The sequence below is a fragment of the Aplidium turbinatum genome, chromosome 8 (genome assembly GCF_918807975.1).
Source record: "Aplidium turbinatum chromosome 8, kaAplTurb1.1, whole genome shotgun sequence".
NCBI lineage: Eukaryota > Metazoa > Chordata > Ascidiacea > Aplousobranchia > Polyclinidae > Aplidium > Aplidium turbinatum.
The window spans coordinates 14,471,076-14,494,680 of record NC_137479.1 but is presented as its reverse complement, the minus strand read 5'-3'; the positions used below and the strand labels follow the sequence as shown (position 1 = coordinate 14,494,680).

General features: G+C 36.1%; 1 protein-coding gene across 1 annotated transcript in view; it reads left to right on the top strand.

Moving 5' to 3' along the window:
• Positions 1 to 389: 389 nt before the first annotated feature.
• LOC145776085 (uncharacterized) overlaps positions 390 to 23,605 on the top strand; it is a 45,037-nt gene continuing 21,821 nt past the window's right edge. Inside the window, exons 1-26 of the mRNA XM_082587489.1 lie at positions 390 to 485; positions 1,204 to 1,456; positions 2,369 to 2,503; positions 3,505 to 3,630; positions 5,888 to 6,040; positions 6,418 to 6,501; positions 7,016 to 7,149; positions 7,778 to 7,937; positions 8,045 to 8,184; positions 8,958 to 9,529; positions 10,059 to 10,203; positions 10,383 to 11,052; positions 11,179 to 11,306; positions 12,437 to 12,655; positions 13,281 to 13,501; positions 14,002 to 14,522; positions 14,743 to 14,906; positions 16,077 to 16,154; positions 16,451 to 16,589; positions 18,056 to 18,218; positions 18,390 to 18,534; positions 18,760 to 18,909; positions 19,105 to 19,322; positions 19,963 to 20,200; positions 21,793 to 21,964; positions 22,333 to 22,529. Coding sequence (XP_082443615.1) covers positions 390 to 485; positions 1,204 to 1,456; positions 2,369 to 2,503; positions 3,505 to 3,630; positions 5,888 to 6,040; positions 6,418 to 6,501; positions 7,016 to 7,149; positions 7,778 to 7,937; positions 8,045 to 8,184; positions 8,958 to 9,529; positions 10,059 to 10,203; positions 10,383 to 11,052; positions 11,179 to 11,306; positions 12,437 to 12,655; positions 13,281 to 13,501; positions 14,002 to 14,522; positions 14,743 to 14,906; positions 16,077 to 16,154; positions 16,451 to 16,589; positions 18,056 to 18,218; positions 18,390 to 18,534; positions 18,760 to 18,909; positions 19,105 to 19,322; positions 19,963 to 20,200; positions 21,793 to 21,964; positions 22,333 to 22,529 — 5,421 coding nt within the window. The remainder of the gene's footprint in view (positions 486 to 1,203; positions 1,457 to 2,368; positions 2,504 to 3,504; positions 3,631 to 5,887; positions 6,041 to 6,417; positions 6,502 to 7,015; positions 7,150 to 7,777; positions 7,938 to 8,044; positions 8,185 to 8,957; positions 9,530 to 10,058; positions 10,204 to 10,382; positions 11,053 to 11,178; positions 11,307 to 12,436; positions 12,656 to 13,280; positions 13,502 to 14,001; positions 14,523 to 14,742; positions 14,907 to 16,076; positions 16,155 to 16,450; positions 16,590 to 18,055; positions 18,219 to 18,389; positions 18,535 to 18,759; positions 18,910 to 19,104; positions 19,323 to 19,962; positions 20,201 to 21,792; positions 21,965 to 22,332; positions 22,530 to 23,605) is intronic.

Here is a 23,605-nt window from a genome sequence, read left to right as displayed (position 1 = left end):
AAAGATTTACTTATGATCCTTTCAAGCAGCTTAATGCAAATGCTAAGAGACCAACAACAAAAAAATCACAATAACTGAACTAAAATTTTAAAGAAAAGTCACCAATGGAGAAAGACTATTCTTAGGTTGACTTGCTTGAGAGAAAAAACGACTGTGAACATAAGTAGACTACGCGCGTGTGTCAGCAAGAAAACCAGTGTCAACGCAATTGCTAAAACTGTCAGACGAAAGACCATTTTTGATTTTGTTGGACACCCACTTTGCAAAATTAATTAATCAATTACCAGTACACATTTGCTGCAGACTACTTTAGTAATCTTTGATTCAATGAGCAAATAAAATGGTGTTTCTAGCTGTTGTTGACAATCAAGAATAAACAGCAGCACAAAATGACTGGACTATTTGTGTTTTTGCTGTGCTTATTTACTGTGGTGTTCTTGTGTGGTTTCAGCGGTGCTCAGCTACCTTCCAATGGCGTAAACTTGGTAAGTCTAGTAGTATGAATTCGTTTTTCATGTAAGCTGTGGTTTAAATTATTCCGTTAAATAACAACTTTATAAAAATGATTTAAATTCGTTCATCATTTTCAAATCAGCAAGCAAACATGCTGAGTTTTTCTTGATTGAGGGTTGTCCCAGGTTGTTTCTTAAATGCGTAGCAAATAAAAAGCCTGCTTATTCCTTTAGCTCTGCTTGATTTTGTAGCATATTTTAATGGAAATGTGTCGTCGTCGTCGGTCAACTTGACAACTAAGTCGAATGTTAACCAAGGCCAAAGAAGTTATGAGATTTTAAATGTTTATACGTATAAAAAACCAGACCATCCTTTGCTATGGTGAGATTGTAAATTACTTATTCACTTGTTTAAAGAGCAGTTTTTTTGGTTGTTGTAATTTTTAGGATGCAGTGTTTTTTTGAAACACATCTTAACTTTGTTGTGCCATAATATCTTACCTCACTGTGACTTAAATTGCATACAAGTCGTCGCAGATTGCGATATGCATTTCATGGCCTTTTATAAATCTTTGCGTGGCCTTTTATAAATCTCTGCGTGGCCTTTTATAAATCTTCTGTATCCCAAACAAAGGTTGAAAAACACTGATGTGCAATATCTAGTAGCATGGTGTTGAGGTCGTTCTTCAAAGCGTTGGGTAGTTGGCATGAAATCCGTATTAGTATAAGATTTCGCCACAAACTGTTACAGAATGATAGAAGAATTAATCCACCGAGGATAGCGCCATCAGCACATCAACAGCAATTACCTCGGATTCCACCAAGGCGGCAACAACCTGTCTTTAACCAGTTTGCTCCCAACCCTACTTACATGAACGTAGCTTTTCTGGCTCAAAGAGTCATTCAATTAGAGCGTGAGATCTATCGCTTGTCTTCTGGTATGAATGCTATGTCCAACAATCTTGCAACCAGTCATTCTACTGCTACAACAGAGAGGCTTGAACGTAAGTCAAAATTATTTTCATAAATTTAACAATTAACCAGATTTTAACTTGCAATCGAGAACCGGTAGTAAAGAATTTTATTTATGTCATGGAAAGATTCATTTGTCAAAAAGACAAAACATTTCAAACAAACAAATGAACAAATTCATTACAAACGTTTTGTCATTTACATTTATATGACTTGTGAATTTGCTACTGCAGAGTGTGAGCTTTTCGTAGGGGTTTGTTTTGTAGAGAGCTGTTCGAAACAATCATATTTAGAAAGTTCTGAACACTTTAATTTGATAAAAGATTCTGTGCTTTGGCTTTTTTCGAGTGAAATTGTTTTGAGAAAAAGTTTGCTTGGTTTCGACCGAAAGGCATTCTTTTTTGCGTAGTCCTTTAAAGCCAACAAAAGTTATGGTTGAAACGTGTTTACATCGATTTAACGTTGTTAGAAGTCAGAACAATCTAAAATTGCCAACTTTTCGCTGGTTGGGCAAGCCAACTACGACGATGTGAGAAAAGATATGCTGAAAGTATTGTAGAGAGTTGTATAGTTTTGTAAATATCACACTCTGCTATAAATACATTACTGTACTTTAGCAATTTCAAGGGACTGCAATTGCAGTGTGATTTATGACGTGGTAGCTTTATAAACAACATGAGTAGAAATTTAGGAAACGGAAACGCTATCGAAGGTCACTTGGTAGTTGTACGCGAATGAAATCGAATTGACCAGGAAATAAGCTACTTTTGAATGCAATTTCAAGCACTAGAAACAATTAACTCACTGATTGTATCACAATCCGTTCGGCAACAAATAAACAAGAAACTCCTCTGTAGCCTACCAACTCTACGACAATTAAATGTAACAAAACATCGCATTGACGTAAAATGAGTTTTGTTTAAATGGCTTGACTTGTTACGAAGGTTTGCAACAAGACGTACAGGGCCACTCAGTGAAAATCGAAGACAATCAAGAAAACGTGGATCGAATAAGTCAAGAACAAGAATACATCAAGAACAGCAACGCGAACATGCAAAAACGAATGGATCGAATTGAAGGTACATTTTCGGCATTATCCAACTTCTCCAAACTTTCCAGTGTAATCTTGAAGACCATAAACGTACTTCGAAGTATACAAAACACTTTCTATTTGGCTTTTTAAAATTCTTTTTACTGGATTTTCTTTCTGATTGCGCTTTCCCATTGGCACTTTAGTAAACAAGAGGTTTGTTTATTTTATTATATTTTGACCATGTTTCGAGGAGATGAGAGCATGATATTGTAGCCTACCGCATGGCAAAACGTGCTGTACTGCGTAATGACACTTCAATTTTATAAAAAAAAAAGTAGCTTAATCTGCAGCAATTTTTCACACAAAATACATACAGTATTAAGTATATTTAGCGAGCACCTTTGTTTAATACAAAATGATTTGAACGTCAATATTTAAGTTTTTCACATTTATAACTTATTTAGAAATCCTGTCCCAAACAACAAAATCTGTCATTTCTATATTGATACAACGTCTGCAGATGTTGAATCAATGTAAAAATGACAGGCTTTGCTGTCTGGGGTTGCACACTCCACAGTGACGCGTTTGTAACATTTTTATTCGTCAGCTTCCTCCGATTCTAATATTTGATAATTTGCAGTAAAGTTTGAAGACGTTGAGCACAAATGCAGCCGTTGTTACTGATGCAAGACGGATAAAATTTAATAATGAAATATATTGCAGACCTACTGAGCAGAACATTTGAATTTGATTTTTATTGAATTCTTGACTGCTTTGTAACGATATTCCAAAAACATGTTGTCCTACAAGGAATTCGTAGTTTAGTTTCGAGACTTTTCCTTAATCCCGATAATTTCACAATCTGAAAAGCCGAATGATGTTTTTTGTAGGTTACCTTCCTTAATGACTTTAGTTTATCGCGCAAGTGTTTAAAACCTGCACTAAGTTGGCGAGAATAAGTTTTATTAATTGATAAGTACTTCAAAGGTACGAGAAAATTTCAAATAAAGAAACTTTACAAAATTTAATATGAAATTTATGTTGCAGCAAAGTTGGCCGTACAACAAAAAACCATAGAAAATCTAGAGCAGTCTGTGGAGAACGTAGAGCAGGTGTCTGCGGTAATGACTTCAGCACCCAATGCAGAAACAACCCCACCATCTCCAAGCATAGGTTTGCTAAAAAAAGGTAGACTTATTTTTATTTCGAGTCTTTTCAACTTTATTTATAATTTACAGGTTGGTATATTACGCATCGAAGTCATTCAGGAACTGATTTTTCTCACATTCTGTACTAAACGATATTGTAGATGTAAACAGAAATACAATTAAATATGAGGCCTGTTGGTTGGCGTGTGCCATTCTTATTGTCATAGCATTGCCGAAACAAACTAACTCCATATAGTCTTAAAATAATGACTTTGTTGACCTGCTGTAAAACGCCCAGTAATTGTGTATTCTTGTATTGTATAAATGTTCACACCCAGGTAGAAAATCAGTTTGTTTCTGTGATTCAAGGTCTGTGGACGTTCAATCAATGCAAAAATGGACCAATTTGTTGCTGTGTCAGAGATATTCAAATAATTGCCTGACTTATCAATTCAGTGACCAAGTAGGACTATTGTGAGCATTTGACCAATGCTCTAAAGATGATCAGATCGACACTCATCGATAGGACTTAGCAAAGACGTTGTGTCCACACAATGCACACTTTTGATCACAAAAAATTGTACATCTTGAAACTTGTAGATTTTAAAACGTTAATACTATAGCAGTTGAAACTCTGTCTCGCTATTTTAAAGCTAGCATAGACTAATTACTTATTTGTGGTTACCATAAACCAATAAAAAAATTCCTGGGAATTTTAATATCATTGTTTAAGTATAGTTATATTTTTGTTTTTCAACACTGAGAAGTTTATATTGAAATATTGTCTGTCAAACGCTTCAGTCGGATCTACCGTGTCACTGTTCTCAGTCATCTTTCAGTCGTGTGCAGGGGTGTACGCAGGGGGGGAGAGGCATCGAGCCATGCTACCCGTAAAAAAATGTTGATTTTTTTACTGAAAAATGTTGATTTTGTTGTGATTGTGTAGTGCAAACATGTTATTGTTCAAGAGTGGTCTTGTGTAGCAGGGCCATATTAACTGCCCCTCGTACCCCCGGAGGAGGGGGTCACGGTTGTTTAGAGGAGCACTCATTTCAGTTTGTTTAATGTTTTTTTGGTTATTTTAAATATGAAATATGTAAATATTGCTACAGAAGCTTGTTATTCAATAGCTTAAATCACGCAAGGCCCTATTTACTGCTTCCAAATCCCTGATTAGTGGGTCCACATCTCTGTTTAGGGACCCACCCTGCCACCCATATTCATATTTACTTGCTGCAGTGATTTTCGTCGATTTTAAATAAACAATATGACAATACTGCTACAAAAACTCGAATTTCATAGGTTAGGCTGCATCCATTTGGTTTGTATTGATCATTAATTGGAATGATAGCGAAACCAGTTAATCTGTGTTATTTTGTTGAAGTTTACAGAAGAAATAATACTACGCTCTCGCTTCCTTGGAAAATGTGTTTCAACGGTTGATAGCATAAGACTTGTCCAAAATTAAATGCTTGTGAAACGACAAAGATGTTCAATATTGGCATCCAGAAGCGTTGATAGGGATTATTCAGCGTATACTTTGCATTCCAGATGAATTTTTTAACTCAAAAACTTTTTAAGAGGGGGGGGGGGAGGAAAAACTCCACTTCGTTTTTTTTGTAATTATACTTTGTTAAAGTTTACTGCTTTGCATTCAACCCAGCGTCTTACTTTTTTTCAAAACAAACACTACCTGCGTTATTTTTTCCCTTAGTTTTTGATTTTTGTATTTCGATAGTGATGCAATCACATGTTTTAGAGACGGCCTTTTTCATTGTCAAATTATCCTCTAAAACGGTACTGTAAAATCATTTACTTATTTTAGTTAAACTCCATAGCCCTTTGCGTTGTTACGTTGTCAAAGACGGAGTCACAACAGAATGTGGAGTAAGTCTGATGTTTTTGATCCGACTTCACAACTAAAGAGTAAGCTAACTATGTCGTCTACGTAAAACATCATATGTGACGTCAAGAGTATTATATCCAACTTTTTTGTTTTCAATACAAAAATCTACATAAATGAGTAAACTAGTTGCTGTAAACTGAAGTACTATCGTCAATGCAAGCTAAGTATGGTAGGATAATTCTACACAATATGACTTACTGGTTATTATTAGCAAATTGGCGTTTTTTCAATTCGTTTTTGTTGCAATTCGAAAAAAATTTCGAATGCCCCCTTCCCTCATTCAGAAAATCTTGCGTAAACCACTGGCCGTCTATATTGTGATTGTGAATATGACATGACGACTGATGCTGAAGTTGTTTTTCCTTGTCTGCTGCAGATACATCTGGACTGGACACTCTTTTCACTGATATTTCAATGCTGAAAAGCAGGATGAATGACACTGATGACATCATCGAAGGATACGAAGCTTACTTTCAATCGTTTGCTGCTAACATTGATACCTTGAGCCAGAATACTGAAGGACTTCTAGGTAGTCTTAGCTTGTTTGAAGATAATTCTTAACGTTTTAATCTGACTGCATCGGTTGTATGTGTTTCCTTGTTTTTATAATGAAACCCCTAGTTATTACAGTACCAATAAGTTAACCCTTTTATTTTATAAAAATCTAATCATAGTTACGCAGACGTGACATGACAGAAATGCGCTGAAGACCAGGATTTTTTTTAAATACTATAGTTACGTTTAATTTGTTTTAATTATTACTTTATTTTTTAGAACTATAATTCAACTAAAAGAACTACTTCATTCCTGAATAGTTTATCCAGTGTTGGGTGATTGGGAAACGTAACCCTACGATTGATCTGACATGACTTTTCGTTAACTAAACTCGTGACGTTTTACTCACAGGCGATGCTGCTGCAACATTTCGAACACTGAGGCGGACGAGGGAAGACATTCGACATATTCAGCGGGATGTACAAGTTTTGCAAGGTGCTTCACTTAGTCTGTAGGCCTACTTAGTAGAGAAACCAGGGAGAAGCACTTGGTCTCGTGCCCCCCAAACTTGAGAAAGGGTTTTTTTCTTTTCTAGTATTTTCAAAATTATATCGCTCGCATCACTCGCCTAACCTCGGTTCATTAACTTGCAATGCAGTACTGGGCGTCCACGTACTCAATAATGGATTAAAAACCACAAGTTTTGTATGTTTCCTCAAGGAATAAGAAAGTAAATTCCGGCATAAACACATTGCTCACTTAATTATATAAGAATTGAATTAACTTATTCCAGTGTTAATAGAGATATGAAAGGAAATGTGCTCTGGATATGGCGGTGGAACATGGAGATACCTCTGACGGATTTTCAAAATTTCAAATGCTTTGAAATATTGTTTATTAGTTTAGTATTGGACACTATGTTTAAATACTACTCTTACCGCATCCATCATATGTCACTAAGCATATTTATAATTTGAAAAGAGTTTGTTTGATATATCGTGTTCTACAGTCAGGGAAAGAAACCCTCCTGAACAACAACGTAGTCCTGAATTTATCCATGGTGTAATGAAAGCACTTGACACCCTGAACATTACTGTACAGCAGATACAAATAATTCAGGACCAACAAGTTTTAAAACTTCAGGTGAAAATTTTCCTCTTTGCGATTCTTTATCAAATAGAGTGTGCTTATATTGCTTTACATATGCTCAAGACAGTAACAGTTCAGTGATATTCTCCATTAATTTTTTTTTACAACATCACATTAGTGCTTCTTTATTTTAGTAAGTTATAAGTTCTCGAATCTCGTTATAAATACAGTCCAGTCAAACGAGGACACTAACGTTTGTTAGATTAGCGATTAATTAGCAAGGAAATCACACCATTAGAATTTTAAAAAGGCATAAAAAAAATTGCTTCTTCGTCTAAGTTTTTTAAGTTGTGGGTCTATTCTGTTATACGTTGTGTCCGCGTTTGACTGAACTGCATTACGTTTACGTTACATCACGTTTACGTAAGTTACGTTTACGTTTGACTGGACAACACGTCATAAACAAATATTTTATTTATAAAACGTTTTTTAGTTGACTATTGAAGTGGGAAATGTGGCTGACTTGAAAATTCCTGAGCAATCGCAAGATTTGCAAGAAATGGCGGCTTCAACTTTCTTTCACGAAATGTAAAGTGCCGGATCCAATTTCAGTTTGGTCCGGTTTAAAAGAGTTTGTTTAAATTGATATTATGCCCTGTTTTACTTGTGTTTTAAAACTCAGAATCTCACTGCTTCAGTAGAAGAATCTGCAGAGCAATTATCGTCTGAATACCCAGAAAACATGAATTATTATACTAATGACAATCAGAATGAGTCTCAAATGGTATTAGAGCTTGCAACATCAGTAGCTGGAATGGAGGAATCCATAAAGAAAATTCGAGGTTAGAAAATTTACTTTAACATAGGCTACACTCAACATGTATCTGTATGATTATCGTGTAAGCATCTCTTCAGCTACTTCAAGTTTCACATGGAGATTTTTTGTCAGAAAATCAAGCCATCTCGTCCGAAACAATAAACTTAAAGTTAAGAGATCTAGCCACTTCATCATCAGATATCCGCACCGCTGATGTCAGGAATATTCGAACTCGAATCTCTACGTTGGAAGAAGGTTTCAGAGCAGTCAGGGTAGGTATCGTTATTGTTTTGGTCTATGTTAGTTTTTCACGAGTCCAGTAAACGTTTACATGGCAATATGCAATGTGAAGCCTTTCCAAACGATGTAGGTAAGCTTGTGCAGAACAGCCTACATCAAAAACATGCAAGCATATGGCTTTTAGACGCTCCATGACAGCATGCTTATCAACACATAAGGTAAATACTGTAACCTGTAAGTAAAAACAACTGCATTTTGCAAACTGAATATAATCTTAATTGAAGTGTCTCAAATGTGTATACTACTCCAAGTCAGGGTACAGTTGCACATGCCCTTAGAAAGTTACTCTTTATTTCCTTTTGATAAAGTGCTCGTAAGCTATGCCTAGAAAAGCTATGAGTTGAAAACCAGCTGTGCGTATAATTTTTTGATTTTACAAAAAGCTCTGAAATTAAAAAAGGTTGAATAGGGAATGTTTAGCCTACTTCCTTGTTACATGAGCCCTCGGAATTTACTTTTTATGATGACATATTCTTATTTAAGTCAGGTTGGCCTATTATATTTTTATTATTTATCTTTTATTAAATTATTTTGTACATTATTTTTAGGCCTACATGTGCATAACGCCTGCAAAAGACTCCCAGTTTGTATAGAAGGACTTTCCGCTCATTTCGCATGCAATAGATTAAGTATTGATCGAATATATTAGGAGTCTAGTTTTTATCAATGCTAATCACCTGCTGTATTGATTGTCATAGTATAAGTATACGATCATGACATGGTTTCTTTTATGTAAACGTTGCAGAATGATGTGGAAAGCTTGAACTTAACCTCAACCACACATGAAAAGATGTTGCGTCACTTTGAGACCGAGTTAATCAATGGTAGTTCTCCATCTGTTTCTACTAAAAGCGAAAGCATTACAAAAGAAAATTCCAACGATCCCGAGTTTTATTTTGGCGAAAGCTATGATGACGACATCAACTTCAACTTTTCCGCTTCTTCCGCGGATGATTTCATCACTGCAGAATTTTTGGAACAGCGGTTGCAACGGTTGCTAAACAACCTCACTACCAATAATTATGAAGGGGAAGGAACGGTGGACGAAGTTAAGCAGCTGCAAAATTCTTTGCGGCTTCAATCGTCTAGATTAGACGGTGTCTCTCGTCTTGTAAACGTTTTAGACGAGCGAGTGGCTGCGACGGCACGGCAAGATGTTCCTTCAGCGTTTGGTTTTCCAATTCCTCCTGAAACCAGCCTGGATCAAACTGTACTAGATCAGTTACGCTCTCAAGTTGAAACGCTAAATGCCAGCGCTTTAGTTCAAACTTCCATGCTGAGCCAAGGAATTCGTGCAATGGGAGACTTCAACAGAAGGTTTGAAAACATTTTGGTTGGATTGAATTTTTTATCTTCGGACTGAGAAAGCCTGTGATAAGTTATTTCTGGCAGTTTCATACATTTTTAGAGGCTTTGAACTAGTGATGCAGGCCGCGCAGACCAGGTTACCGAAATAGGCCAAGTGAAGTTTCCGATTGTCGAAGTGTTGTTGCTTGTAAATTATTCCATTCATTAGGTGCCTCTGAATGGAGAGAAGTTCTTTGACATGCGTTGCGTAATGCATAAGTGCATAGCCCGAGAGCAGAGCAACGATCGCTTGGTGTTATGGTTTATTCGTGCACAGAGTCAAGGATTTAACAAACTGAGCTATCGGGGCGGACAAATAATCATCTTGATAAATAATTACGTAGCATTGAGTATAGCGTTAACTATGCGACTTCTGTATTTCTGAAAAACTTATACCACTCCCGCTTTGTTAAACAGTACAACGTCATAATTTTCCGACTTGGTTGCAGCCTACGTTTTTAATATTTACAAAACATATAACGAAAGATCTTTAATGCAGATTAAGAAAGCGCGAAGATTGGGGAAGAACGACAGCAACAGAGTTGCAAGAGATTAGAGTTCTCGTGGCTAACGCTACCGACTCTCTGTCACAGATGAGCTTGTCTGTTGCTAAACATGAACTTATGCTTCCAAGTATTTCTGAGGCATGTTTGTTTAACTCACGACCTTAACCTCGTTTTACCAAACATTTTTTTATTTTTTATTGTAGTGTAAAAGTTGAGTGTGAATGATAATGTTTCTTGGCTTCAAATTGCGATAGAAATAATGTTAATTTCATAAAATTGTTTTGTCTTCAAACGTAACATCGATGCTATAATTCTAGAGTCTGGAAATGGAGAAAAACATCTTACTTGATATGAATCAGCAAATATATGAACAAGAAATTGCGCTGGAAAAATTGAACAAGACTTTTGCATCGAAGTCGCATCAACATGGTGAAGGGTTTCCCGGGAAGGAAACACGGCTGTCCAGATCTTTCAATCAATTTGATCCTCTGCAAAGTACTGACAAACTAAATAGTCATGGCACCAGTTTTTCTAATACTTATGTGACCCAAACTGAATTTGACAACCTCGCAGACGTTATAGTTGGAATAGCACAACGTGTGGATGCAACGAATGAACTGTATCTATCATTCGGTGGCCGGCTCAACTCAACTCAAGAGTTTATCGCAAACCATTCTCATGATGCTATTATATCGTCATTGCAAAAAGTTTGGAAACAAGTCAACACCACAAAAGATACTGTTGAGTTGCATCAAGATGTGCTTGCTAGCTTGTCAAGTTCTAGCAACGAGATAAAAAGTGAAGTGAAGAGTTTGACTCGATCACTACAAACCTTAACAGTAAATGAAACTGTAACATTTGGCATAGAAGGTTTTGGAAATGATTTTATAAAGCTGTTGGATGCCAGCGTGAGAGAGTTACGAGTTGACGTGAAAGAGCAAGGAAAGTGGATTAGTAATCAAAGAAGGAGAATAAGGAATTTAGAAGGTGAGTTCTCTAAGCAACTGATGATTTTTGTACTAATTGAACAATGAACACGTTTCCAAGGAGTAGGCTATACTAAAGTACATGTGATGGATTGCAGTCTCCATTTTTGCTGTTTTCTCTGTTTAGACATGCAACTGCAGTTATCTGCGCGGCAAGTCGACATAGTCGAAATCAACCAAACACTGACGGAGCTTCGAAGCATCCATGAAGAGATGTCGTCAGACTTTTCTTCAGATACAGAGCACGGAAAATTTGTAAATGTTTTTTTTTCTTAAATTTTGTTAAAATGTTCAAAGTTATTATTTTTTCGATGATAATTATCGACAACTTGCAAACTGCTGATCCACACTGTGACTGAAATTTTAAAACACACTCAACCCTCATATCACATTTTTTCATTACACATCTGACAAAATCACTCCTTGTTACAACATTGTAATAAATTGTTCTTCTGCAATATGATCAGGTTAATTTTTAGCCAACAAAAATACATTTTACGTCGTTTTAAGGTTGCTAAACGCTGAAAATACGCAAAAAAGATAACTTTCCTGGCTGAATTAGATTTAAAAATGGTAGCCTATAAAGTTTCTTTCAAATTGGCTTATTTGATTTCAGTGATGTTTTACAAAATAGGAAGCTGCTATTTTGTTAAACCCTGGCAAATGAGCTATTTAGTTGTAGATTCAAATTTTAAGATAATACTGTGAAAAAAAATTTTTTTTCCTTGGATAGTTGGCTACCAACTCTGTCACGTAGGCCTACGATCATCAGGACCTTTGTCACACCTAATGATGTGTTGGACTTAAAGACTCTTTTTAGCGAAGACTTTCTCGACTTTTCACCAGAAGCAATTTAGAAATGTGAAAGCTACATACCTCTCTTTCCCAAAAAAAAAAAAATTTGAATTTTTTTAGGTTGAAATCTGCTTGAAACAACTAAACTAAAAAAAATCGCTAGCTGTAGGTGTGCTTCTCTCTGACCCGAAATGACACGATTTTGTGTAATTTGTTTATAATCATGCAGTAGGTAGTTGTGATCATTTCATTCCCATATGGTCACACGACATTAAAAAACTATATAATATATCAGTTTTAAACAACTGCGTAATTTTTTGTTTTACAGTAGCTTTACAATTGCGAAGATATTTGGCTGCCGTATGTCTTCAATTTCCATCATCGGTGTGTTGTCACCACATTATTGTTTCAACTTTCACTTCCTCACAGCTTTACCCAAAAAAAGTATTATCCTTTGACTACTTTTTGTTTAAACCCTTTGCTGAAACCCCTCTGAAACAACCTAAGGCATACCGGAGATATTGACAATCTGTACTCTGAGCTGGTAACAATCTACAAGAATTAACGAGCATTTTTTTATCTACTTTCAGGCAACATCAAATAAAACAACTAATTCAACAATACGTGGAGCAAGTCCTTCGACATTATTTGAGAAGCTGCAAGGAGAAATTGCAGCTCTCTCTCGGAGATTTGATAAATACGGAGCAGAGAAAAGTAGTGGTATTGACTCTAACAACACCGCAAAGAACGTGGTCATTGATGAAGATATAAGAACGTTACCTGTGGCACTTCGATTGCTTGAAACTCAGGTAAGATTTTGATTGTATAATGCAAACTGCAGAAAAAAAAGCAAAAGTTTGATTTATGCAGAACATTCCTTACCACAGTGGCTCTCTTGCTTTCAGCCTTAGGCGTGTGGATGCCTCCAGAGTTAGTCGGATGACTTAAGTTTTATTTTAATGCTTAAATTTCTGATACTTCTATGTTTTTATAATTTGTTCAACCACCGTTGGACCAACGTTTTAGTTTATTCACGAGGGTTTTGACTTTATTGTATTAGACTATTCATTTTCATCTCAAATTTATAAATATGGGCGTTCATCAGACGGTTGTAGCAGCTGGCTTTACAATCATACAACACCATATTCAAATGAAAAGAATTTTTTTTCATTCTACCGAGAAAAGTCTTTTTCAATAAAATGGCTACTTTACAATGAAACAGAACAGTCTCTGGCTGAATACGTGTGACGCATTACGAAGTGTGCTATCACCGTTTTATTCAAATGGGTTTGAGACTATTTTTTCTTTTTATATTTTGATATTACAAAGCTTTTAATAAGCAGACCTAAAACGATAACGATTGATGCTTGTTTACTTGTGAAGTTAATATTGAGAAGTTGCAAAGAGTTGAAGTAAACTAACTTTCTGTAATAGGTGAATAGTTTTCAAGAAGCATTGCAAAGATTACCTCAGCTAAACGATAAAGTTGAAACGCTCCATAGCATGCGGAATCTGGTCTTCCAAAACGCTCGCGATATCACTTCATTTCATCAAACAGTGGCGGACTTGGAAGTAGACATCAATCGTGTTGAAAGAAAACTTTCTTTGGTTGAATTTACGAATCAAAGACTAGACTCTTACCAAGACGACATTCGGTGAATTGTCTTTCTTCAATTTAAAACTAAGTTTTTTTGTTGTATTCGTACTAAGTAGGCTAGAACTCTTTGAAAAATTTTCTGTGCATAGTCCAGGCAAACATCGGTTAGTGGTTTTCAACCGGGGGGTCGCGAGGCGACCCCTGTGGAAGTCGTTTTTTCAAGCTTTTCAGCATTGCTGGCAACAAAGAACAAGGCCAGGAATAAACTAATAGAGTCAGATTTAAGGTTACTCTAGTAACAATGCCGCCACTCAGACGATCTTATTACCAAAATGGAACACAATAACATGTTATCTCGGAGGTGACGGTTAGACCCTCTGCTTCTGAAGTACAAACTAAAAAGGCTGGTTCATTGTTAAAGCTTAACTTAAGATTTTGTCATATCTCAATGTTTCAGTCTGCAAAACATGCAATGCTAAGAATAAAGAATCATGGATGTAGCCTAAATGTTTTCATGGGTCTGTTATTTCACAAACTTGTTCACACTGTATTTTGTAGGCTACGCATGAACAATACAAGGCACGTGATGAATCGGATGAATGACCAATCGTATGGTTTCCAACAACAAATCCGATTACTAAGCCGATTTTTGGCGGGAAATGCCACTGAACTGAAAGACCAAGTAGAAATACACCAAGATAGATTAGATGATGTCGCACTAGCCAGAGTCCAGATATCAGATCGCATCGGAGATCTCGAGCGTGACTTGCAACAGCAAGTTTCGACGGAATCTATTCGCCACAACACCATAGAAGCACGTATTGCTCGTAACGCAAACCGAGTTGAAAGTCTCGAAAAAGATGCAACTCGAAGAGATGACGTTGTTACATCAGTGTCACGTTCTCTCGCTGAAGAAGCGAATACCCGCAGATTAACCCTCGCTGATCACAACGACGCTATTCAGTCACTAAGGCAACTTATTGGCGACTTGGAAGCTCAAGCTACTAGTCTCCAGCAAACTTCTGTTGAATCAAATAACAGATTGAATGAACTCTCTGCGATGAGAGAAAGAACGTCAGGTTGGTGTAGATTCTTGTTGCTCTGATTATACATTGATTATATAGAAGTTATGTTTACACATAGCGATATATGTTTACACATATGCATCCGGGACAAGCTGCTGCTTGAGAGCTTGCAGTCATTAAAGTCAATCAGATTTGCATGAAAACCATATGAATTTTTTACGAAATTTACTAAAACAATAGATTTTTGTTTAAATTTAACTGTTTACCGTTTCAGGTGAAGTTACTCGACTTCAAAAGAATTATCAAATTGTGAGAAAAGATATTCAAGACAGTAGCTCGGACTTAGAGAGCGCAAGAAGTGAAATAGATGTTTTAAAAGGCAAATTGAACAATATCGAAGACGACATAACATTTTTGCGAACATCTTCTGCCACACAGGTGAAACAATAGTCGATGGCAGTTGTTTTGCTTCTTGGATAATATTTTAAAACCAATGCAAACTTGAGGGGCACGCATTCTGAGGTATTTTTTTGCCTAGTTAGTTAAGGTAGTTGCATGCCCATTTGTACACGCGAATTCTTGGCTAGGCCTCATTTAAATGCATAACGTTTACAATTCTTACACTAGCATTATATTTAACACAATGCAGGTTATAGGCTTATGTCGATTACAATTGGACAAGCTGTTAGGTGTATGCTTGCTTTTTGTTTTATATTCAAGTTAAATCCAATTTTTGCTGATTTTTTTTAACATAATGTGCTACAAAGTTGTATATATTGCATATTTCTTTGTTGAAGTTAAATTATCTGGTAAGATGTATAGCCTATGTCAGCAGTTCTCAACCGAAGGTCCGCAAAACGTTTTCAAACAGTCCATAAACGTTTTCAAATTTAAAACATGATTGATAAATGACAGGTATAAAAAGTTGGTTGTGCTTTATTTGTGTATTAAGTTACAGTGATTCTCAAACTGTGCGTCTCGACGCCCTGGTGCGTCGTTTGCAATTTCTAAAGGCGTCCCACAATGGTTCTGGCGTCACACTGTTTTTTATTTAATTTAAAAAAATTTATATGAAAGAGTTAGCCTCAATCTTTTTATAAGGCTATGTATATTTAACTTCATTGTTTTGAGACAGCAGATTGTTGATCAATGCTTTATTCAGAAATGCAAACGTTAGTCAGCAGTCTGTTAGCACTCACGATTTTGCCATAACTGTGGTTACAACGAAATATTGATAACAAATGAAAAAAGATAGATATTCTTTGAAAAAGGAGCAAAAATTCTCTACAATTTTTGAATAAATTATTGAACAACACTGTTGTCAACCAGATTATTGAACCTGTTTGCCAAAATATAGTTATAACATATATTTGTTAATGTCATCAATCTTCAAAAGTGCATCGCAAAGTTCAGCAAATTTTTCTCAGTGTGTCTCTTCGGAACTTATAAAACATATGTTTATACTAAAATTTAAGATAAAATTTGCTTAAAGTCCACGATCGCATTTAGGGCACCAAAAGGGGTCTAAAGATAAAGTTTGACAGCTTCTGGTCTATGCGATTTGATATAGCCTACATACTAGCACATAGTAACATCATGTTTGTTTAGTCGAATGACTTTCTTTCTATTCGTCAAACGTTGATCGCGATCAACGATGAAGTCAATTCCTTGCAACAAAGTTCTCAGGTTTGATTTAAAATTTTTGCTTTTCATTTTACTTACTGTATTGTACTAAAACCTTTTCACCATTTTTTATGTATTAATTTTGCTGGAACTGGAAATAGCGTAGTAGTCGTGGATATTGAAAGCTGGTAATCCATGCGACAGCAACTTTTTGTCTGGTTCAAACATGAAAACTAACAGCTGTTTGCCCCGATTGTAAGAGGAATTTTTATTTCATTGTTTGAACTTGTTAATTGTTTCTTGTCATGTCCCAAACTTGTAACGGGTGTCATGCACTTTACAACTAATCTTGTTTGTAGAACCACAGCGCATTTGTGCGAAGAGCTGAGCAGATCATTGAAAAGCACAGATCTGATATTGCGTTTATTCTCGAACACTCTTCTAACCACTCGGTGGCGTTACAGATACTAAAACAGCATTTGGCTGGAGGCCAGCAAGGTGAAGGGAATATTTTATTCAAATTATTAACTTATCATTAATTTTCTTGCCGTGAAAATAAAAACACAATTTCACATTCAAAAACACTTGTAAAAGATTAAAATCGAAAGTTGCAAATTTTAACAAAAGTGAAATCACTGATAAAAATCTTTTATTATAGGCTACTGGCGTCTTACAGACTAATTCAATTTAAATTGGCTTTTTTAAACTCTAACAGTAAGACTTGTCTTGAGATCAAAGTTGATCGAGAAAGTCCGGGGGCTCCTTCACCCCACCAAACTTTTCATTCTTACACGTAGATGACTCAGAATCATAAAAAGCGAAACCTGAGGCACAAACCAGAATATGTTTACTTTGTATAATTTTTTCTATTGAACAATAGACAGCCAAACAAAGTAACTTTAACGTGTTTAACATAATGTATTACACAAAAAAATGTATATACAGTACGGTATAACATAATTAAAAATCATCTCTCGTCTCGAGGCAGATCTGAATACCAGACCAAGATCATGGAAGCTTTAGAAATCAAACGTAATAATCCGTCTCTCAACAGGCTATTATTTGCCTGTGGCTCGTCCTTCCTTCTGTGTATATTCTAACTATTGTCACATGCTTGTTTTTTATATCTCATGTGATCTGTTTCCTGCAGTGTTATTTACTCGTAATCATTCTTGTATAACTTGTTCAGTTTGTGCTTTTCGTAGGGACGGTACATTACGGGACGCGCAACTCCGTTGTTCCTTCAACATTAGAAGGGTCAATTGCCAATTTGACATTTTTTTATGCTTTACTGCAGGCTCGCTTTCAACTAAAAACCTTAAATTACTTTAAAACCAACTTAACTCTTCTGATATAACCCATAAAAAGTAAAATATTTTGTAAATTAGAAAAAAACGTAACCCTTCTAGTGTTGTGGATAAGCCAAAAGCGGATGAAGTTTCGCATCCCTATGATCTACAATCCCTAGCTTTTCAGTTCGGAGTGTCGTTACTGTTACAATGCAAAGTCAGATTTATCTTATAATTTTTCAATTTATGTATATTGCAGATTTGTAATACCTGATTAGGACACAAGTATGTGTCAAAAACGTTAGAGTTTATTTTAATTAAGTTCTATACTGTATTTATTTATTTGTTTGCGTAAACCCGTTAAAGTTACTTTGTTTTGTTTGACTATAGTTCAACAAAACGAATCCTCCACCAAAGGTTTATAATTCTTTTTAAATACTTTTTGAAATATGCAACCAATTTGAAGCAATTAAACCTTGTTTAACAAATTGTTAAACAATGTTCTTGTGAAATTAAACTTTTTTGTTTGCCAAGCTGTAAATTTTTGTCTTCCTGCAAAGCTTCAAGGAACAGAAACATAGAAAACTCATTCCAAGGCATGCAAAACTATTTTCACAATTCCATTAGGTAGTGTTAGAAAATCCAAACCATTAAAAATCTTCTTTTGACTTCAAGCAACCTACACGAATGTCACGAGAGAACTTTCATCTGAAGTGCAGTTGCTAGATTATAATCTGCAAGGTCTCATGGATGAAGTAGCAGCAATGAAAAGACAAACCACCATCAGAGAAAATACCTCAGTTCGACTGGAAGGAAGGCTATCGGAACTCGCTGCAAGGTTAAAACATTTTTGTTGTTTTTAAAGCTGACCAATGATCATGTTCTCAAATCATGCGATTGAATTTCAGTTTAGATAGTAAACAAAATCAATCAAGCAAATAGATATAGTACATACAAAACAAACATCAACTATTCTTCTTAATAAATTACTGAGTTTTTATTTTAACAGCCTGGTAGAAGACGAGAAGAATATTCAAACAAACGGTGACTCTATCTCCCGAATCAGAAGCGATATCAGCAGGTATGGCGAGCGCATACGGACTGCGGAAAGTGATCTGCAAGTTCAGCAAACTGCCGGAGAAGATTTGCAACAGGTAGTAACGTATGTGGTCTTTTTTTCATTTTGTGGAGTTTAATGGCAATCGGTAGGCCTATTCATTTTTTTGTTTTATTAAATGTTTGAAAAGCGCGTAGCAATAATCATCCATAGTAAAAGCAAAACTTGTCAATTCATTATTTTTTCACCTTACAAAAGAAGTTGCTACTTTTTCACCGTTTCAAAGTAACAAATGTTCAAAATTAAGATATTTTTCTTGCAGGTAGTGATGGCCAACGGTAACGAAATATTAAGACTGGGAGATCTTCGTTCCGAAATGAATAGAGTAAAAAAGGATTTTTCGAAATTTATTTTGAAAGAAGGAAACATAACAAGATCTGCACAGCGGTCAATCAACAATCTAAACACGAAGGTTAAAAACATATTGTTTCTGAAAATAAGAAAAGTTGTATCTTATACGTTGCTTCCTAGCAATGTTCAGCCGCAAACTACTTTTCAGTGAAGCAAAGAAAGTTATCTTTGTGATTGAAATTGCGTTAAATTAAAGTGTAGGCTACCTTTAAGATCGCATTTAAAACCAGTCAACTTAAAAATGCATCTACATTAGGTGTTTAGTTTAACTTCACGTATGGAACAACAAGAGATAACGTTGAGAAACTTTCGTCAAGACAAGATTAGTTTCCAGGAAAGCATCGACCAAATCTTCCAGTCTTCCAGTAACTTGGAAGAACTTCTACGTACGACAGTTTCTGATCTTTCGAAATTGAAAAAGGAATTTGATGCTGCAGCAGATGTGCGATCTGCAGTGCCTACCATAGAACGCAGGTGACTATACCTATCCAACACTTCAACAATCGGAAACTTCATTCTGTCAATCTCGGTGATCAGGCCTAAGTCAGTGGTTCAAAACTTCTACAAATAAGTAAAACCACTAGAATTAAGCTTTCAAGGAAGGTTTCTCAGTCCGGGAATAAAGATTCCCGCAATCAATAAATCAACTACAGAAGGGGTAAGCTTGATGTTTATATTCTTGAACAATAAGGGTAGTTTCAGAACTTTCAGTGACCATAAAATATGGTAAATTAAATGGATATTTGTCTTCCTACTGAGAAAAAGCTTTGTTCAGCTTCATCTAGGCAGTTTTTTCATAGGCAAGACACAAACCTGGTCACCGAAGCTGACAGTGTGATTACTTTGCTTTGTAGCTTAATGTCGTTGCTATTCTATCTACCTCCATGCTATTGAAAAGAAAACTGTCTTTAAAATGCGCTGTTTAGGCCTATCTGTCCACATTAAATGTGACACGACGGTAGCGTCAGTTGTAGCTTTTGTTTCTTTATTCACTGAGCTGGCTGTCGGTTAAGCAACCGATGCGTAACCCTAAAAGATTCGAATCATTTAATACACTCTACACTCTACAGTAATGTATTCTTCATTTTGAAATATTATTCATATCAACTTTCAGAACATCGGCGATAAGGTCAGAAATGCAGCAAGCAACACAAACAATTAACACAAACGAGAACAAGATTGAAAGGATGCAAGACTTGATTGAACGCCTGAGTCATTCCCTTGATAACATCAACACAGCTATGCGAAACCAAGCCAACGAAGACCGAACTCGCGAACATTCCAGAACTGGCGCAATGCGGAACGTTGTTGAAAAACTCAGTCGGACGTCAACCTCGCTAGCTTCAATCCGGGTAGGCTAATGTGTTGTCAATATCTGCTTTTTTCACTAGAGGCTATTTATAATTCCATTTCATCAAGCTTTTCCTGCACGAGAGAAAATACCAACTTTAAGGTTCAAGGATACAAACTATGAGTTTTGAAATAGTAGCCTACAAAGCTTCAAACAGTGCACCAAGAAAAGTGAGAAAGTTTTTGGTTTATAAGAAATTATGTTCTTCATATTTTTTTACATTACAACAGCTTTTCTAAACAACAACCAGACAAAAAGGTCGCCGTTGATATGAACTTTTTTATGCAGTTTTCAAACACAAAGAAGTTTTTGAAACCAAGCTCCACAATTTAAAATCAAGCTAACTTTACCATTTTTGTGTCTTAAAGTGTCGATATTTATTTTTAAGGCTTTCCAATAATTGCTCTTTTAATACCCGCATCATCACCTTGAGCTATCTTTTTGGAACCCCATTTGATATGAAATAGGTTAACATATAGCCTGCTGTAGGTTTTCAATCTTTTTATTCTTGCTTACCCCGTCGACTGTCTACAGACAAATTTATCCTTTAACAGTTTCTTTTAGATTAAATTTTGGGCATTTATCAGGTAGGCTACCCCGACGACTGGCATTTCTTCTGTACTAATTTTATTCCTTTAATCGAAAAAAAAAAAAACTTCAACAACTAGTGACAACAATTCAAGATGAAAGAGAAGACTTTGGCACGACAATTAACACTAAAAAGACAGAAAGCATGATCGTTATCAAGAAAGCAAACTATGCGCTAACTTGCAATATATTGATTTCAAACAAACCAATTAAACAAGTCAACTCGTTTAAATACTATACCTTGGATCGTTCATTACGAATGATGGTGAATGCAAAAAGAGATTAAAACAAGAATTCCTCGAGCCAAACAGGTTTTCCAAAACACTGCGTACATTCTTCGAAACAAAAGTTTACAATTCACAACAAGGAAGCGTGTGTTAACGTGTTTCCTATTTTGCTGTTGAATGTGAAACCTGGATGCTAAGCAAGGAAACACAGAAATACGTAAACGCCGCTAACATGTGGTTCTTTCCAAAAATACAACGAATATCATAGATCAGTCACAAAACAACCAATCAAACCAGAGCCCTTTTGAAAAACACCATCAAGCGACAAACAAGTTTTTTGGTCATGGTCACGATGAGTGCGGAACAATTAGAACACACTGCTTTTTGTGGATATATAAATAGAAAACGACCTCGTGGAAACCAGCGCCTCACTTTTCTCAATACCTTAAAGATCATCTTCACGTTCTTTCCTAACAATTTTTAATACAGTTAAATACCGGAATAACTGGAAAGAACTATGCATGAATGTCTAAGTTTGGAACAGGCATGGTACACAAAGAAGAAGAAAAAAATAAGAAATTTTCTTCTGAGGCTTAAGTTTACTCTTGGTTGAGAATCATTAGGCATGTCTTGGGCTGATTGATGCTACTGTCTAGTGTTTCTGCATTATTTATACTTTAGGCCTATGTGGTTATACCTTTATCTGGATCTTGTGAAGTAAAATTAGTAGTTTACTATAATTTATTTTATCTCACTTACTTCTTAAGCTATGTTGCAGAACGAGGTGCACCAACACAACCAGAGATTTCACCTTCTTACTAGGCGAGTAGTTGATGTCGACAGCAAACTGGAAGATTTCCTATCCATTGCACCTCAACCTCAACTAATTCGAGAAGATAATCTTTCTAACTCATTGGAAGACGATGAAGTCTTTGCCTCTTCTTCCTCTGGTAGGAATCGACCATTTTTTTTTATTAGAATGTGTCTGAATGCTAGTATGGCACGCTATGTATCTTACTGCTACAAAAGAGGCTTACTCCTTATTTGCGACTTTTCTAAAACTGTGACGTCTTACTGTATGTAGAGTTGAAAAGTCTGGGATTTTTTTTGTGTGCTTTAAGAAAGACAATTCTACTTCGTTTCGTTGACTGATCTCAAATTTCAGTCATAGCAAAAATATCCTTTGCAATGCTTATATTTAAGAAAATGTTTGGCCACCGCCTTTAGATCAGGAAAGTAATCTTGCTACCAGTGTAAGTGTTTTCTTACAATATCTATTGCCTGGGTAGCTTGGCCTTGACCAGCATGATCTTTTCAGGTTGGAAAGAAACTCAATCCACTCAAGATGCTATGCAAGAATTCGATTCGAAATTATTGTCAAACACAACTCAAATACAAGAAGCTTTGAAATCTTTCAACTTCCGTATGTTAAATATATCAGAAACGGTTGATAACCTCAGCGATAAAGTGGAAGGCGTTTTCAAATTATCTGCAAAAATGCATCAGTTTGAAGAGGTGAATACGCAATAGCAAAAAGACATGATATTTCTTTATATAGTAATTTTTTTGGATTGAGTTATCTAAAATAGTTTCCAGTTGGATTTGAATGACGGATGGATTCAAGGGCGCCGGAAGTGGGGGGACAGGGGGGGTGGATGCCCCCCTGCCCTTAGTTTTTCTGCAGATGGAGGGGCAGGGGGGCAATGGTACCCTTTTAAAGTCATGTAAGCTACTGCACATTTTGCAATATAACAATTTCGGCTATTCGCTTGTAGCCTATTTATAATCTTTCATTTTTGCCTCAAAATAATATTTACGGCACAAAATTTTGCAACTGCAACACAGTACAGGCCTTAAAACTCGTTTTTTTTTCGGCAGCCATCGTGGCCTACCGAGAGCTCCTTCTCGGCGGCCAAATCTGCGTGCTTGGAGGCCAAAATACAAAATAAAAATAACGATAGCACAAGTAAATAAAATTAAACTTGCAACAATACTAAAATGATCACATAGCGTTGTTGAAGTCTGGGCCTGGGCGACGTCCTACAATAGAATCGTTGCACCACGCAATAACTGCTTCATTGGGATTGTAATCCAGTATTGCGGGACCATCTAACGACACTCGCACGAGTGTCGCCAATGTGGCTGATTTTAAAGAAGTTTGCCACTCCCCTAGAATTCTTTTTAGCAACGAACAACAACGTTCGACATGTGTTGACGATGACGGCAAGGTAATAAAATAAGTATTTCAATGATGTAAAGGACATTACTAAAAGAAGTATAATTTTTGCAAAATAACTTATGATCAAAAATTTTTTCCTCTCAAATGTCAACTAACCTAGTTCTCCTTTTTAACAACGATTCAATGTCTGACAACATCGAATCGACATAAAAACGACAATATTGCCAGCCGATGTAAATTAGCACTTCGGATTAAGACTTTGTTAAAATAAACGTCGGGAATTACAAACAAGACTTCCAGCGCTGGTGATCGCAGATGGAGTGCAGCGTGGGTCAGGTGTAGCCTACGTCGGAAGGCGTACACCGATGCATAGCGCTCAAGTCCGCTTTTCCGCAATGCAGGGTAAAGATAT